At 43.5% G+C, this 17,723-nt stretch overlaps 2 protein-coding genes across 3 annotated transcripts in view; one reads left to right on the forward strand and one right to left on the reverse strand.

Moving 5' to 3' along the window:
• Positions 1-14,570, reverse strand: part of plpp3 (phospholipid phosphatase 3) — a 46,733-nt gene extending 32,163 nt beyond the window's left edge. Inside the window, exons 1-4 of one of the 2 annotated variants that reach the window (XM_086047320.1) lie at positions 14,420-14,570; positions 13,246-13,357; positions 12,820-13,085; positions 4,293-4,504 (exon numbers count right to left, since the gene is read on the reverse strand). In XM_086047320.1, coding sequence (XP_085903446.1) covers positions 4,293-4,504; positions 12,820-12,848 — 241 coding nt within the window. In that variant the 5' untranslated portion in view covers positions 12,849-13,085; positions 13,246-13,357; positions 14,420-14,570. The remainder of the gene's footprint in view (positions 1-4,292; positions 4,505-12,819; positions 13,086-13,245; positions 13,358-14,419) is intronic. The other variant, XM_086047319.1, reaches the window with a different exon arrangement.
• Positions 5,620-16,565, forward strand: prkaa2 (protein kinase, AMP-activated, alpha 2 catalytic subunit). Its single transcript, XM_086047318.1, has 10 exons — positions 5,620-5,930; positions 7,327-7,468; positions 8,203-8,296; positions 8,493-8,637; positions 9,784-9,871; positions 10,672-10,896; positions 11,079-11,241; positions 11,704-12,042; positions 12,522-12,648; positions 12,839-16,565. Exons 1-10 carry the CDS (start codon positions 5,831-5,833, stop codon positions 13,087-13,089), a joined length of 1,674 nt encoding a protein of 557 aa, XP_085903444.1. The 5' UTR covers positions 5,620-5,830; the 3' UTR covers positions 13,090-16,565.
• The last annotated feature ends 1,158 nt before the right edge of the window (positions 16,566-17,723 follow it).

The raw sequence follows: 17,723 nt of genomic DNA on the forward strand, positions 1-17,723 counted from the left end.
CAAGTGTCAGCGAATGCATCTTATCAGGTTGTAACTGTCAACCCACTTCTTTTCAACTCTTGACTGAGCCGTACAAGGCCACAAAAACGCAGCCCACTACAGTACACCTCTGACTACACCATCGCGTGCCCTTTGCTTCACTCCCAAAATGACACCAGATGTCACATCAAGAGCGCCATGGTCACGGCTTGGCCGATGAAGAATTTGAGAATTTCCAGGAAATATTTGCGGAGCTCAGCTCGGGATTGAAGTGGCCGAGAAGCCGGAGAGGTCAAAGCTGTCCGGCTTTAATGAGCGGCGCTGCGTGACTGCTTGCGGTGCTACGGCGGCTAATGGGTGGAAAGGGTGGAGTGTGGGTTGTATTAGGTTAATGTCCCCGGGGACACTCATTGAGCTGATTCCTCAAGGCTAAAAGGCTGAACTGCAGTTACTAATTTCCCCGTATATCACTCATCAAAGTGCCCAACGCCTTTTGGCAAAGGGTTACTGCGGCTCATGTTTTGATACACGTAACAAGCAACCATCAGCCCAACGTTGACTGAGAATGTCTCTCAGTAGCATGTAGACATCTTGGAAAATCCTCATTCGGCTCGACACCTATATAACGGAGAAGCACCACGGATATAGTAATGAATTTTCCCAATAAGAATCATGAATTAGACACTGAACACAAGAAAAAAACAAACACGGTACTTTGCAACACAAACGAGCTATATTTCCTCAAACAGTGGCCGTCCCTCAAATAGACAAGGCACCACAATAAGTCACAATAAATGCCTCCTTCAAATCGACACCCGCTTCAACCTATCGGGAAAAAAAAAAAAAAGGAAGGAACAACTGTGAGACGAATACACTGATCTCGTTTGAACTCTGTTGCTAACCAAAACAGCAGCAGCCACCAAACGATGAATTGAAATGTTGAGACTTGCGTGTTGTAAATGAATCCCTTCGAGGTGTTAAAGATAATCTTACGTTAACTACTAAGTTAATTTGAGAACTCCCATCCAGTCACTATTTACTTGGAGGGGGACAATTGGGGATCCACAACTCCATCCAAATTTACACAAAATCAACTCTGCCTTCCTTGGTGAGGTATCAATTTTTGTACAAATTTTGTTCGCTTTCATCAACATTATAGCCTTAGAACGACTAGTCGATATGTCGACTTTACCACTGCACAATGATGATGATGGATTGAAATTGATTTATTGCCAGTCACGTATTTTGGCATGAACAACACGGACGCCTTGCTAAAAAAAAGGAGGCAAAAGCGTGTACAGGGTGTTGACAAGAACAAAAAAAAAAAATATCAATGGCATTACCGATCAAGCAACATCGACTAAACTATCATCACCTAAGCATCGATGAAAAAAAGTCATTCCAAAATCCAGATCTGCACTAAAACTTAATCAACTTCCCTGGTGGAGGTAACAATTTTAAAGTGTTTGCATTGCTTCCATCTACAACGGTGCGGTCCGAAGTTCTTGCATCGTGGAAAATGCAAACATGGCTAATTTTAGACCTTTTTTCTGCGAGCTTTCACCCATCCGGCCCCCCACCCCCCATGGGAGAAGGGACAATTGTGTCTGACAATGACATGTCACAACTGGCGGTCCCACTTCTGCGTAATTGCAGAGACAAACAGAACCCCACGCCGGTCATAATAGCAAGAAGCAGACCCAACGAAAGAAGTGAATGGAAGATCGCAAAGCCAGATTCGGAGAATGCGGTCGCCGCCGCGTGTTTGTGAGTCTGTGAATGTATGTGCGTGTGTGTCCGTCCTGCTGTGTTTATGCATCATTAGCAGCTGTGATTACCAGAGAAAGAAAAAAAAAAAAAAAAGGAACCCACGGGTGTGATTACGGGGCACCTCAGATGTTCTTTTTGCCCGAGGTTGTGTTGCTGCTTGACATTAAAAAAAAACAAAAAAAAAAAACAAGAATGGAACGCGTCAATGTATAGCGTGCGCCTTTTCACTCTACAACACATAAATGGGACAATCTGAGGCCCTTCACACACCCACATTCCTTGTCCCACACCCCACCTTTGTTTAAGCCCCCCTCTCATCCCTGCAACCCCCCCCCCCCCCTTGTCCCAGCCCGGACCACTGAAAAATGGGCCAACCAATCGCCAAGGGGCAACCAGATTGCATTTAACATGACAAAAGAAAAGTGGCCGTTTGTGTCTGTTGTGTTAATATACACGAGGTATGGCATGTCCCAAATCTGCTTTTCTTTGGTGTATTTTTATGGAAGTTCTTTCAAAATGAACTCTTGCTTGTTAGAATATTCTAACACCCAAAATGCCTTTTCATTGCTAATGTCATTCTTGTCCCCTGAATACAAAGAAAAGGTCAAACTTAAGGCTAGCATTACAGTGAAACTCAAGTTTAACATTAACCATAGTTAGTTTTGACAGCATTTGAGTGTGAATTGGCTGCTATTAGACTATGAAATGATGTCATTTTTTTGGGGGGGGGGGGGGGGGGCATTCTTCATACACAGAGCATGTGTGAATATGTGTGTGTTCTTCAATCTTTACAAGCCAAGGAAGTCAGTGTAGCCAGGAAATGTGTTTCATGTGCGCTTGGAAGAGCTCATCTGTGTGACTCTTTCTTTCTTTTTTTTTTTTTTTTTTTTTTTTTAACAAGTGCAGATGAAACACTTTAAAGCTCTTGGAAAAAACCAACAACTTTGTGAGCTTCTCAGACAAGGCAGTAAAAACAAACGTGTAACATCTCGGTTGCCCGTGTCGCGCGTTTGGCTCCTCCATTCCTTTTCCATAAAGTGCTCTTTGGCATTGGGACTCGCACCTGCTCTTTCAGACACAGGGTCCTCGCCTTGGATCGGAGAGACATTCCCCTCGTGCCGCAACACATGCTTAAGCAATTATTAGGCACAGGGCCGCTCAAAGAGGAGGCGAGACGGGGCGCTTTGGCAACAGGTGAAGCGGAGCGATCGATTGGAGCGCAGCTTGTGCAATTCTTTCGGAAAGAGAGGCAGACTGAAGGTTACCGGAGATGAAAAAGTAGAAGAACAATTGGCTTATTGGCTATAAGAGGTCACCTGCTAAATCATATTTCCCTTCCTAATAGAGGTTCAAGACTTCCTGCGTGGAGTTCGCATGTGTTACAAAAAAAAGCATGTTGGCTTCATTGAATGCTCTAAATTATCCTTTGGTGTGAATGTGAATCGTCGTTTGTCTAAACGTTGCCCTGCGATTGGCTGGCGACCAGTTCAGGGTGTAATCCATCTTTTGCAAAACGTCAACTTGGAAAGGCTCCAGCTCAGCCATGATCCTAATGACAACAAGTGCAACCCCCCCACAAATAAATATTAACTACCAATTTTGAATTTGGTTTGATGTTACAGATCCTGTTCCTTCATTTTCTATATTGCTTGTCCCAGCTGACGCTGGGTGACAGAAGCGGGGGGGTTGTCGGCCAATCACACGGCACATATAGACAACAACCATTCACACCAATGGAAAATTTGGAGTTTTCAAATAAAACAATCTGCATAGTGGAATGTGGGAAGAGGTCAGATGCAAACTTCCACACAGCGCTGAGATTCAAACCCGAGAACTCTCGACTGTGAGTCAGATGTGCTAACCACTATTGCGCCGGCCCTGCTATACATAGAAAACGTCAATTTAATTGGATGTGATTTAACTGTATCAACTAGACAGAAACTTAAAAGTCGTAAATAAAAACACAAAGCAGGACCACCCACACAAACGCAGCAAGCGGTCATCAGCGACGTCATAATTCAACAATATTTACAATATTTTGTCAGTATGGAGAGCTCTGTCTGGAACAGCACCCTTTTGGATCTTTTAGTGGGTTGCTCAAATGGCCCAAGTTGAGGGGGCACAAGGGGTTGGAAGCGGATGGGGGCACCGGTGCTATTTAAAGGGCAGGTCACAACACTTCAAAACATGTATGCCCCCTGGGGACACACTGTGGCAAGGAAAGCAGCAAAAAAAGAGTAAGTGGTCAGATGCTGATGTGTAAATGCGTTGACAGCAGCAGTTAAAAAAACACCCAAAAAAACACAATGCATTATTTATTATTAGCATTTTTGAGGATCTGTTGGACTGGAGCTGCATGATAAGACGCTACAGCACATTAAATTGGCAGATAACCAGCATTACTTTGAGAAACGATAAGCTTTTTGATTGACAGCCGTTACAAACCACGGAAGCAAGTGTGAATGCAACAGAAAAGACAAAAGTGATTAATAAAGTGAAAAAAAAAGTTCTCTTTTTAAAGTTAAATATAGTTGTGGACGCACCAAGTAGAAGACAGAAGATGTCCAGGGCGACCAGAAGCTTCCTCTTGCTGTTGTCGGCACCGTTGTTGTTGTTGTTGTTTAACGTTGAGCTTCCCCCGTTCCTTGTCTCTTGTGCCATGGCTTTTTCATACATGTAGTTTTGCATTGGACAACTCCACTCGTGTCGGATCCGAATCCCACAGACGCGCGCGCACAGGGCAAAACTGTCAGTCCTTAAAAAAAAACAACAACAAATTTCTAAAGATATATATAAATATATATACACACAAAAAAATAAAAGCAAAAAAAAAAAAAAAAGTCTCAAACTGGGGCGTATTGGGGTTTCGGCACCGGCAAGTACTAAAAGAATGGCAGCCAAGCGCCACTTTGCATTTCTATTGAGGAATGAGGCGCACAACGACAGACGCTCTTGTTATATCTCCTTCACTCTTCTACTCCTCCTCCTCCTCCGCCTCCTCCTCCTCTTGCCTCTGCTCTCTCTCTCTTCAAGTTTCCCCAGCAGACTATCCACAAGGCTCAGCCCTCAAGCGCCTCCATCCCAGCACGGAAAACTTTTTCCCCCTTCCCGGTATGGATGAGCCCGGACAGCTAAACGTGGTCACTGCGCCCCCGGTGGTTACGTGCGGTATGATATGCGCACCAAAGAAAAATGCGTTTTTGGGCGCCACCCATCGGTCAAAAATATAATAATTTTGCATATCAAAGCATGTTGACACTCTGTGGGCTGTTAGTCTTATGCCCAGTTATTAACAAATGAGGGATGGGCATTTTCCCCCCCAGAGGTGGATATTCCAACATTGTTTCAACTAAGCTCCCGAAGCCCAAACGAACAGGTCAGGATGAGGCTGCAGGTGTGACGGGCTATGAGTGTGTCCACAAGTGCACTTGCAAGTGATTGACACCTTGTCGATCAGACCTTCTGTTTCTGATTGGTTGTTCATCCTCTGGCACGGCGGTTTCTTAAAAATCAAATTAGATGGGCAAAATGGATTAAGAGAGTTTTTTTATTTGATTTTTGCCACGGATTATTTTACTAATATACAGTACTACTACTTATGACAAACGGACAATTAAACTTTAAGCAAATGTGATTTTGCAAACTCCCCCATTAATGTCAGACAGTAGTGTAGGCCTACGGTGACATCTAGTGGCCACAAGCCCAAATTACTCCAACTCGAAACGTCCAACTGCGCTGGATTTGGTTTACCAGTCATGCTCGGAGAGTGAATGGGCGCGTGTACAGGATGTTACAGTCAAATATTACGCTTTCTTTTGTCGGGGGGTGGAACGTTTGTTTTTATGCGTACGGTGAACTTGCTGTAAAGGCAACGACGTGTGGTAGTAGTGCGTCCGCTGATAGGCACCTTTAAAGCCGAGAGAGGCGGGGTCATCGGTGAAGATCCGTCTTCCCCGAGCAAAGACACGAAGCGCCCCTCCCTCCGCGCGCCTAGCTGATTCACAGTCGAGCGCACCCACCCACACTTGCCCACCTCCGCGGTAACGCAGCGGAGCCCCCAACCATTGCGGAACGGAGGAAGATGGCAGAGCGGCAACAGCAGAAACACGAAGGCAGGGTGAAGATAGGCCATTACATCCTCGGCGACACGCTCGGAGTGGGGACCTTCGGCAAAGTGAAGAGTTAAGTCGCGTTTATTTTTGGGGTGTATATGTTTGTGTGTGTTTCGGTTGGGAAGTACTTGACGCGAACCCCCCTCCTCCCCTTTTTTGGACGTGTGGAATCCAAGTTAGCAATGGTTAGTTGTTTTACGTATCTCCGCCGAGTAACGCTAGCGACGTAAGATCGCCCTAGCGTAAATGCGCATCGAGAATATGCTGGCTTGAAAGTCAAATTCTTCCACTAAAACAGACCATCATCACTCGCTTTCTATGGGGCAGGTGGATTTGCCTGGACTATAATAACATAAAAACGACACACGTAATACCAGTTTTATGAGTTGGTGTCGTATGTTTTTAGCGCCTGCGTTGCGGTAAAGGACATCGGTTTAGTTTGTCATAAACCGTTGCGATTAATTGGATAGTTTCCTTTCTAATTAACGCGACACAAAGTCTAGCGTCTCACGGTGTTGCCTGCCAAATTAGCCATTTAAACGCCCTATAAATCAGAGGAGAAAATCCACATATTACGTTAAATTACAGACGCGTACATTTTTCGAGTCAGCTATTTGACCACTTGTGACCTTGTGAGGTTCACTTGTCAATTGGCCGAATGTCATTGTAACAAGACATTTATTCACACGGACATGATGCTACAATATAATAAAACGTCCAGCACGTTACTATAATGTTATGTTCAAATACGTTCTAGGAAGACGTATTCCACATAATTTAGCCTTAAATATAAATAAAGCCGAAGGTGATGCTAACTGCTTATAGTGTTACTAACAGTTAGTTTTACAGCCCTCCCCTTTTTGTGCTAATGCTTAATAATTGATGGTTGAAAGTGAAGTTTTTTTAGGCACATAAATCCTCTTAAAAGCTGTGCAACAGGTTTCCAAAACAACCCATTAGCAACTACTCCCTCCTTGGAACCAACTAGCCCTCACCCGCTAATCTAAAATGTCAAAATAAGTGTTTCAAAACAGTAAAATCTCTATGATGCAATTTTACACTACCACAACAACATACAAGGTGTGTCAGACAAGATCCAGGGCTGTGAAAAGATAAATGCCAAACTATAAACTAGAAGCTTTCCCCTTCGGTCTGCGCCAGGCAATCAACCTGCACATCTACGAAGAAATCCTGCAGCTATTACAAGAGGAGGTGAGGTTGTGACTGGACAACATTTGGCTGCTTTACCATGACAACGCACTTGCCCACAATACCCTCAGCATCTTAGAGTTACTGGCTGAGAAGAACTTTGCAATGCTGGAGCAACATCGCTACCCCGACTTGGCTCGATGTGATTTATCCTTTACCTTGTGTATGAAATGCGCTGTATAAATAAAGCTGCCTTACGATGTTAGCACCTTGCTTCATCTCTAACGTGTGCCTATTTTGTATCTTGTTTCCTTAGTCGGGGAGCACCAGTTAACGGGCCATAAAGTGGCAGTGAAGATCCTTAACAGGCAGAAGATCCGCAGCCTGGACGTGGTGGGCAAAATCAAACGGGAAATCCAGAATCTGAAACTATTCAGGCACCCGCACATCATCAAGCTGTGAGTGAAGAACGTCAGCTTGACTGGCTTGTTGTAGCATTTGCTATGCTCCTTGCTGTTTTGTTTACCACAGCTGCACCGCAGCAAGCATGCCCGTGAGGCTCGCACAAGGTAGAACGAACGCAGACAAGTCGGCTCAAGTTAATATAGCACTCCCCGCATGGCTAAATCATCACCTTGGCTCCTTTTGTACAGAAATTTTCCCTTTGACATTGCCTGCTTCCTCTCTCTCCCTTCCTCGCTCTCTCCTTCTGGCAAAGCGCGTCTCGACAATCTCCATGTTATTTTTAGGCCCCATCTGAGGGTCAGCTCTCCGTCACACCGCATGTTATGGCAGATATACAAACTCTGATGGTACGCTGCGGATCGCTGCTGCTGATGTAAACACTTTGCGCTCAAAACACACTTTTACAAGAGGCTTCAAGTGTGCGCCGACGTGAAATGAACCCGCAGATGGTGATGAACGGCCAAACCTCCCACGAGCAGCCATTCATGAGATTGGGGCTCTTATTTCCTATGACCTTTTTTTTTTTTTTTTTTTTTTTTTTTATTATCTCATAATCATTACTCAGCAGCAGGACATCACGGCTCATCCTTGCCTTGCTCTTTTCGTTTCAGTGCCTTAAAGCATTATACATACAGTAGATACATTAAGAGGCTTTGGGATGAGACAGGAGCCTTGCATCAATGGTTGTCCAGTTTTGGAAAACTGATTGGCTTAATATGTGTTTCAGGTACCAAGTGATAAGCACGCCAACAGATTTCTTCATGGTCATGGAATATGTGTCTGGTGGAGAGCTTTTTGACTACATCTGTAAACATGGACGGGTAAGAGTTATTCACTTGAAGGACATTTAAGGGGGAATGTTGTTGTTGTTTCCGCCTTTACAAAGCTATTAATACTTTGTTACCACTGACACGAACAGCAAACCTATGAGCCAAACCCAAACATGACACTCCATTCTAAACATTTTGTAACCTTCCCCTACTCCCTTCTTGGTTTTCCTTCTCCTTCATCTGTCAGGTGGAGGACACGGAGGCTCGCCGCCTTTTCCAGCAGATTATCTCGGCTGTGGACTACTGCCACAGACACATGGTGGTCCACAGAGACCTCAAGCCAGAGAATGTTCTGCTGGACGCCAGCAAGAATGCCAAGATCGCTGACTTTGGTAGGATTTCTTTTTTCGAACAGAAACTTTCAAAACTAGCCTATTTTTTATGGACTCCTGTTTTTAATTATCTTAATGGTGCGCAAGACAGCTTCCTCCCCAAAATCAGGACAAACTGGCAGTCCATCCATTACCGTCTCATTAGGTGTTTGAATTTAGTTAATTGAATTTAGTTAGTTAATTGAATTTAGTACTACTGAAAAACACAAGTGACACCCGCCCTTAAAGGTTTGTAACTCCCTTTTAGATGCCACAAGATGGTGGCAGACCACTTTTGCTCTATTAGATAAGGCTATGTCCTGGCTAAATGAAGCTCTTCCCCTTACTTCACAGTTAGACGCCCATCATGGCGCCAAAGCAATATTATGCGACATGGCTTTGGCTTGAGCACAAAAACAGCAAATAGATTGTAGGTTTACAGCAAATAATGGATGATAGGTCCCCCCCCGAAAAATCTGCTAATTTGCTCATGCCAAACCACGGATAAGTAGGGTTTACAGTATTACTTATCACAGTAAGTCACAACCACTATTGTGTGATGATTCTTTTTTTTTTTTTTACAGTAATTATTTACAAATACAAATAATGTATCTTTAGTTCAACTTAGTCTTGCGTTCCAACTTACAGCACGTACGAATTCCCCATGTCTGACCACAAAGAGGGTCAGTACGTTTCTCAAAACTCCTATGCGAGCAGCAGGCATGTGAGGGGTCACCTAGCAACAAGCAGGTCTCATATCATCTCTGGCAAGACGCCTTGAGGCCCAGTGTCATCCGATAGGAAGCCAACCGGGGGTGGGCCTGGGGGTGGACACTCAGGGGGTGTGTTTTGTTGGAGAGCCGCAGACTGGCAAGCGGTAGGAGGGAGCGTGAAAGGACACCGGGGATGAAAGATAAGGGAAGGTCAGCACATAGCGGGGCGTCTGGTATCAGAGTGTTAGGCTGAGGCCCTGGCAGGCGCAGAGAGGATTGGCGAGCTTTGTTGCTGAGAGACTTGGAGCGTAAAGGCGGATAAAGATATAAGCGTGCTCTTTCACCTCATAAACTCGTCTGGCTGCCCCAGAAAAGTTGCCTTTACAAAAATGGTAATACTTAGTTTTGGTCGGTGATATATGAGCAGTATTGTGTGTGTTTGCCCGGATGACAGGTCTGTCGAACATGATGTCCGATGGAGAGTTTCTGAGGACGAGCTGTGGTTCGCCCAACTATGCCGCCCCGGAGGTCATCTCGGGAAGGTGTGTCTATGTGTGTCATTACCTGCCTGATTAGTGACATCAGCCATTCGTTATTTTCAATGACTTGTTTTAGGGGCTGTCACACTTTTTGGGTCCAGGGACACCTTACAGGGCATACAATTTTCAAAAGACGCCCTACATAAATATAATTAAACATAATTACTATGCGTACCACTAAATGCCGCGGAATTAAAAGTTGTCTATTTTTGAGTTAAAAAAAAACCCCTTAACTGTAATGCTATATTCATTATTTTCAGAAAAGAGTTACACTGTTACGAAATAGTCCTATTTTTTTTCTTCCTTTCTTCATTTTCGTTGCGCCTCGCTGGGTGTTCCGGCGACCAGAGCTGCCATGACCCTGGAGCATCTGACATTTTAGCGCATCTTCATTTTTGTGCTAAAGCAAGTCTAGTTTATCGTGTTTGTAAATTTAGTAAACCGCGCTGTGCGTTCCGGCAGACAGAGCTTCCCCACCTGGCCATTTGGTGGCAAAAAGCAGGTCTAAGTTGCGGTGCGCGTGGTGTGACGCATTTGATTGAGGCCCAGGCAGACATATTTTGCGCTTTGCGGACGTGTGTGGTGGATGTCATCTTATTTCATTCAGAAATATGACAACAGTGTGGGGCGACACCACTATATGGGACTATTTTTGACATCCAAGCTATGATTCACTGATTGTGGGGGTTTGGGAACCCCAGTTTAAAAAACACTTCCATAAAGACTGCAATGAATGCTCTTGACCTGTGTTAGTTGCTATTTGCCTACGTACAGTAAGTAACAACACACACGCTTGTCATCAGGCTATACGCGGGCCCAGAGGTGGACATCTGGAGCTGCGGCGTGATCCTGTACGCCCTGCTGTGTGGCACTCTGCCCTTCGATGACGAGCACGTGCCCGCGCTGTTCAAGAAGATCCGAGGGGGCGTGTTCTACATCCCCGAGTACCTGACGCGTTCGGTGGCCTCGCTGCTGATGCACATGCTGCAGGTGGACCCGCTGAAGAGAGCCACCATCAAGGACATCAGGTGGAGACCCTAGTGCAGGGGTGGGAAAAGTCGAAATTGTCCATTCAGTGTGAATTTGAGCGTGGCTGGTCGTTTGTCTATACGTGCCCTACCATTGGCTTGCGAGCAGTTCAAAATCAAACAATTTTTCCCCTCCCCTCCCTAACATTAGGAGTTCATTGATTTCATTTTCCTCTTCTTAGGGAGCACGAGTGGTTCAAACAGGATCTGCCGGGCTACCTGTTTCCCGAGGATCCGTCGTACGACACCACAGTCTTGGACGAGGAGGCTGTCAAAGAAGTGTGCGATAAGTTCGAGTGCAATGAATCCGAGGTGGTCTCCAGCCTCTTCAGCGGTGATCCTCAGGTAGCGGCCAGCGAGATAGTCTCCATTTCTTTCCAACAATCCTGTTTTCGGCAGGCATTTTAGATTTCGTCTTTGTCGTAGTCTTTAGTCTAGTTTTTGTCAATTTGAGTTAAATTAAGTTAAGTTAAGTTTCCACCCAATAGCAAAGACTACTAAGGATTATGCATTACACACAGATAAAGTGGTAAAATTGGAATAAATGCACATTACTCCTGAATAAGCCGAGAACCAAAACATTTTATTTGGCAATTACTGTGGCAGTGCGCACACGTTTGTGCTTCTTCCGCACGGCTAACGAGGAATCAAAATTCAGTACCGACATTCTAAAATCGGAACAATTCCGGTCATGCATTTTGAACGTCTGACAGACCACATGCTAATGATATCGTCCAGTCTCGTCTCGTCATATTTTAGTCACCAAAGAGCCACGTTTAGCCCGTCATCGTCTGTTTACCCACGCAGGACCAGCTTGCGGTGGCCTATCACCTCATCATAGACAACCGGCGCATCATGACTCAGGCCAGCGAGTTCTACCTGGCCTCCAGCCCGCCGCAAGGCTCCTTCATCGAGGAGGGCATGCCGCTACCGCCGGGGGTCAAACCGCACCCGGAGCGGATGCCGCCGCTGCTGGCCGACAGCCCCAAAGCGCGCTGCCCCCTGGACGCCCTCAACACCACCCGACCCAAGCCGCTCGCTGTCAAGAAGGCCAAGTGGCACCTGGGCATCCGGAGCCAGAGCCGGCCCTATGACATCATGGCAGAGGTTTACAGGGCCATGAAGCACCTGGGCTTTGATTGGAAGGTGAGCGGGAATGTCTCATACAGGGCTGGCTAATTTTGGGGGCGGGGACTTAAAGTGTGTATTAATTATGTAAACTAGTTTATTTTTAAATGAATAGGAATATCGTACCGCGATGTATCGTGATACTTTTTATGCCGATACCAAGTATCGACGCGTTGATGAAGTATCGCGACTCTCGATACCGTATGTTATGTTTCGCACGTTCTATTGCATGCTTTTGGAACATTTGAGGTCCTTATAGTTGAGCTTTGTGAACAGAGTTTTATTAATTGCACTCCTGTTTATCAGGAACAGTTACTGGGACAGTTTATGTACTTTGCAATCATGGCACTTAAGTTAAAACTTTGGAAACAGATGCCTTAGCGCCTTAGCGTTAACTGTATAACGTGATTGGCCTTATGTGGCCCACCGGCCATATTTTGCCCACCCTTGGTCTAATACAACGTTTTATGCATACCACAACTTTGTTTCTGTGATAGGTGGTGAACCCGTATCATCTGCGAGTGCGCAGGAAAAACCCAGTGACGGGCAACCTGGTGAAAATGAGCCTGCAGCTCTACCAGGTGGACAACAGATCCTACCTCCTCGACTTCAAGAGCATCGATGGTTGGTGACAAAAACATCACGCGTGCATTGTTGCCTATCAGCTCTTAACCACATTGTGCTATTTTCATTTAGAGCGTAGAAGAGAAATCCTTATGGCGTGGAAGGACTTATTCATACATTTTGCATAGAAAAGATTTTACCTCAAAATGCGACAAAATATTACTGACTCACCCTGTCCTTTGCGTCCCAGATGACATCATCGAGGCTGCGGGCTTCAAGTCAGGGTCCTCCACCCCTCAGCGGTCCGGCTCGACGGCGGGCCTGCACCGGCCGCGCCTCAGCATCGACTCGGCCGGCCAGGCCGCAGAAATGCCGCAGCTCAGCTCGTCGCTGCCGGGCTCGCTGTGCGGCAGCTCGCCGTCGCTCGCCCCGCGCCAGGGCTCGCACACCATGGACTTTTTTGAGATGTGTGCCAGTCTGATCACCACGCTGGCCCGCTGAGAGGAATGACGTGAGGAAAGTGTTAAGAAGAAGTCAGAATCAGAGTCTTGGCATTAAAAGCAAGCAGATAGCGGGACAGGACGTTAAAGGGGAGGCAGCAAATCTTCACTCGACAAGATGGCAAAGGTTTGAAAAAAAAAAAAAAGGAATACCCACCATCCCTTTTCAACTGCTGGAACATCGCCGCCTACCGTAACGCTTCGTCCTGATGCTGATCAGAGGTCAGTTTGGAGTCTTGAGGGAGCACGTAGATGATTCCTTTTTGGGTCTATATGGAAAAGGCTGTTACCCATTTATATTATATTTATATCACAGTCACGCTATGTAGCTGAAGAAACAAAATCGCTTTACAGATTAATTGTTATTATTCAGATTGTTCTTTATTTTTTTGGAGAGATTATTTTTAGGCATCTATCGCATTATTTAAAGGATTTTTATTCTGATTGGAAAGGATAGTGAACCTCACATCACAGCGGGACAGTAGAATGTTCCGCTCGGGACTGACCAGTGCTGCATTTATGACAGCACAGACGCGCACCATCTCATTGTAACTTTTGCATTGCATCAGTATACTGAGTAGCAGAGCCTTTACGATCCGGTCAAGCTATGTTTTAAGTAACATTTAAACACTTGAATGACAAATGACAAACAGTCGTTCTTGCACAGCAACTCACGCAAGTGTAAAATGAAATTAAATGGAAAGTTGATTTCAATGAAGCCCTGCCGGGAAATGTGAAAATTTGCTAATAATTGTCACCCCCACATTCAAAGTTTTTATTTGGTTGTAATGCCCCAAAAAGCTCCTCAACCCACTTAAACATCATTCCTTAGCACCAAATTGCCACAAGCTAGCGGCAAAGCACTACATGAAGCTCCGCGACTCAATTCAACATTGGTCGTTGACACCAAGATGTCACATGATGGCGGCAAAGGATCATCTTATTGGAGCACAAATTTCCTTGTGTGAAACGCTAAATTACATCTAGCTAGAAGCTAAAATTCAGAAGCAATAAAACAACTCTCAGCTAGAGTGACGAATGAAGAGCGCAAATTTTGAATCAAATAGCGTTAAAACGTAGCTGTAAAATAGCATTTCGAAACAACGCACTCTTAACTTGAACGAGGAGCATATCATTCTTTAACTAGCACAAAAATATCAAAGTTGTATAAAACCCTAAACCATCTCGCTGGAAGTTCGTATTTAGAAACGATAAAAGACTTAATGAGAAATGTGGAGCATATCATACTTGAACTGCAACTGGCACAGTCACACGTTTAAAAATCAAACAGTATAAAACGCTAAATCAAAACTAGCAAGAAACGAACGTACTTGGCAGCTTTCATCATCATTGAGCACACCAAAATTAAATTCGACAAAAAGACAGACGGTGGCTCCCGAAATTCCTTTCAAACTCTACTTGTGTGAAAACTAAAGAAACTGTCAAAAGTCATGACCGCCTAACACGACAGCAGATATCCGTGACTAATTAACATGCCCCGAAAAAGGGTTGTAATTGCCTGTAAATACCACAAGATAGCGGCAAAGGGGAGGCGAAAACCAATGCCGAACAGGTGAATATGTGGGGCTTCCTTGTTTATATTTTTGAAAAGTAACTTTAAAAGAAGCTCTGTGAGATGGTGTGTGTCTGCGCACGTCATACAAACCTTCCTCCAGCTGCCTTAAACAAATGCAAACGACTACTATGTGTGTGTGTGTGTGTGAATGTGTATGTGTGCGTACCTGTATCACTGAACGTTACTTTTTTGAATGTAAAATATGGAGGAAAGTCTGCTACAGTTGAATCATCCTCTTATTTTCGCTTATACACTGTTGCCTTTCTGCTGCTGTCACTGAGCCCAAATGTTTTAGTTGTTTCTTACCAACACTGTTCACGGGTCAATGTGACCTGCTTCACACTTAATCTTTCCCCCCAAAAAGTTCATTTTAGAAAAGGAAAGGGAACAAAACAAGGCCATCCGAACAAGTTTAATCGTATTTTTCTTATTTTTAGTTTCTTAAACGGGTGAGTTTGACCGCCAACATAATACACCATTACTAACTATTAAGTCAATATTCAACACTACATAATATTTTGTTAAAATGTTATTGTATTAAAAAAATGTAGTTTTCATTTTTATTATTATTTTTTTTAAAACAATTCAACTTGACCTGCAATACAACACTAGTGTTAAACAAAGAAAGGCCAGTAAATCAGTGTCTACTGGTATTAATAAACCTCACTTAAGGATAATACTACTGCTAATGAACCAAAATAAGATCAGCGTGTACATGAAAATTCATTTAAAGCATGTGGTGGTGCTAGAACACCATTTTAGACAACTAGAATCAAAATGAAATTGTATCTGTAAAAGGCGATGAGCAGTAAATAGTACTATAATTAAAACATTTCTCCTTTTTTTGTCTTCTCACTTCACACAAGTTTAAGTTTTTGTCAAACTAATACACAGAGAATGTCATGTTATGTATTAGAACAACCCCATAACTTTGGCTTGAAGTCTAGTAGCTTAATGCTAACACATGTTGCAAAATGCATCAACGTTGCGGTGGTAGAGCCCTTTAATCAATGGCTATCCGAACACAAACGGTGTAGAAACGCATGTAGACAGACAATACAACAACACTGACGGGCATAAATTCTTTATCGTCTGCAAAAAATGGCTAATATTACTACAGCTCACTTGATTCACTTAAACTACCCCCTGGTGGCTAAGGCGCACACACATGAATTACAATATTCCACATACTTCGAAAGTTTGTTTTATGACCTTTTTGTCTTTATTTTCCTAAAATGTTAACGTTTTTGACTCACAGTACGAATGTCATCATTTGAATTTTAAGATCTTTACTCTAGTAAAATTACATCTCATTTACAACTCTCATTATATTTTGTCAATCATCATAATGAATTAAATCACGTAAAACACTTTACTGATATTTTTTGTCACGTGCACCACTCAACATGCTCTTGTCCTTTTTGGGGACGGGGAAGCCGGCCCGCTCTCATCAGAAGGCACTTAGTCCAGCACCCGCACGTCGACAATGACAAACTAGCAGCATCGTTATTTCCCCTTTGCCGCTGTGGACAGTGACGTACGTGATGGCTGTATGCAAAAAAATATGGCATGCTAGCCATGTTAAACATGTATGAAATTATACTGTGTGTGTACAACTGGTGGACACACACACACACCCAAGAGCCGAAAATCACTTGCAAACGTTGACTTGTACCAAAGTGACTGTTGCTGTCCTTGTTTTGTGTTACCATACTCCTACGTGTGTACGTGCGTGCGTGCGTGCGTGCGTGCGTGTACATACACTGTTTCTGCCTGATTGTGAAGGCTCTGTTTTGATCTCGTTATGCATTGCATGGAGTTGCTGTTATGATTTTTTGCACTTTAATTGAGTATTTATTGAAAAAATATATATAATGACAATAAACAAACGTACAAAAGTTTGATGTGTTGTGTTTCCTACGGAAAAGGATTAGGGCCAGTGTGGGGGGAAAAAAATAGGTTGGCAAGATTCACACTTTTATCTCAGAATTCTGACTTTAAAGTGAGGATTCTGATTTTATTCTCAGAATTCTGACTTTAAAGTCAGAATTGTTCTTTAAAGTGAGAATTCTGACTTTATAGCGTGAATTCTGACTTTATTCTCAGAATAATAAAGATTTCTGACTTTAAAGTCAGAATCCTCACTTTAAGGTCAGAATTGAGAGATAGAGAGAAGGTCTTGGAAGGTGCCTAAATCAATGCGAAGCGAGCTGAGACATGGGCATGTCTATCTGTATGTGTGTATTACACTGGCCCCAGGTGGCCACCACATGCACAGCAGAAGGATCAGCACAAAGTCCATTGAATTGAAGCAAATAGGGCAAAAACATGTTAATTGCTTTAGATTCTATTTAATTGTGTCATTGTTAAATGTTTCATAAAGTACAATATTATACACTGCCATTTTTCATATTTAAAAACGTTACAAACATTGGTTCATTTGCCTTCATTTTAGCGTAAGCTAATATGACCAAAACATTGATGTATAATAATAATTCTGATATTGTTTATTGTAATACACATTGTGTTTGTTAAAAAAAAAAAAAAACATGGGAAGAGGATCTTAAAAATTGCTTTTTAAATTGCAATCGCAATACTGAGGAATAAAGTTTTTTCTATTTTTCAACATTGTTCGATTGAAGAAGATTAACATTGACAATTTTCCGCCCCGACTGTTTTACGAGCAGATCGGTGAATTAAAAATCGCTTTTTACACACTCCACACCACAAGCTAATTGCTCTGGGTAAATTTTCGGAGACATTTTCAGCTTGTGCTTTGCAATAGTGTGTAATAGGCCTTGACCGATTAAACCGGCCGATTTAATCGGATGTCATCGCTCTTTTAACATTGTTTGCTGATTTTTTTTTCTTTTTTTACACATTAACACATTACAACATAAGTCTTATTAAGATAAGATAATAATATTCAAGCATGCCCCCACAAAAAAAGAAATTGGCGGATATTTGCCAATTTTTCTCTCTGTTGTAAAGTTAAACAAATACAAAAGGACAAAGTATTGTAAAACAGTCAAATGTTCTGTCTGTAATAGAGGGACCTG

Source organism: Filicampus tigris, chromosome 12 (assembly GCF_054856515.1).
Source record: "Filicampus tigris isolate MCC_2025a chromosome 12, RoL_Ftig_1.0, whole genome shotgun sequence".
NCBI lineage: Eukaryota > Metazoa > Chordata > Actinopteri > Syngnathiformes > Syngnathidae > Filicampus > Filicampus tigris.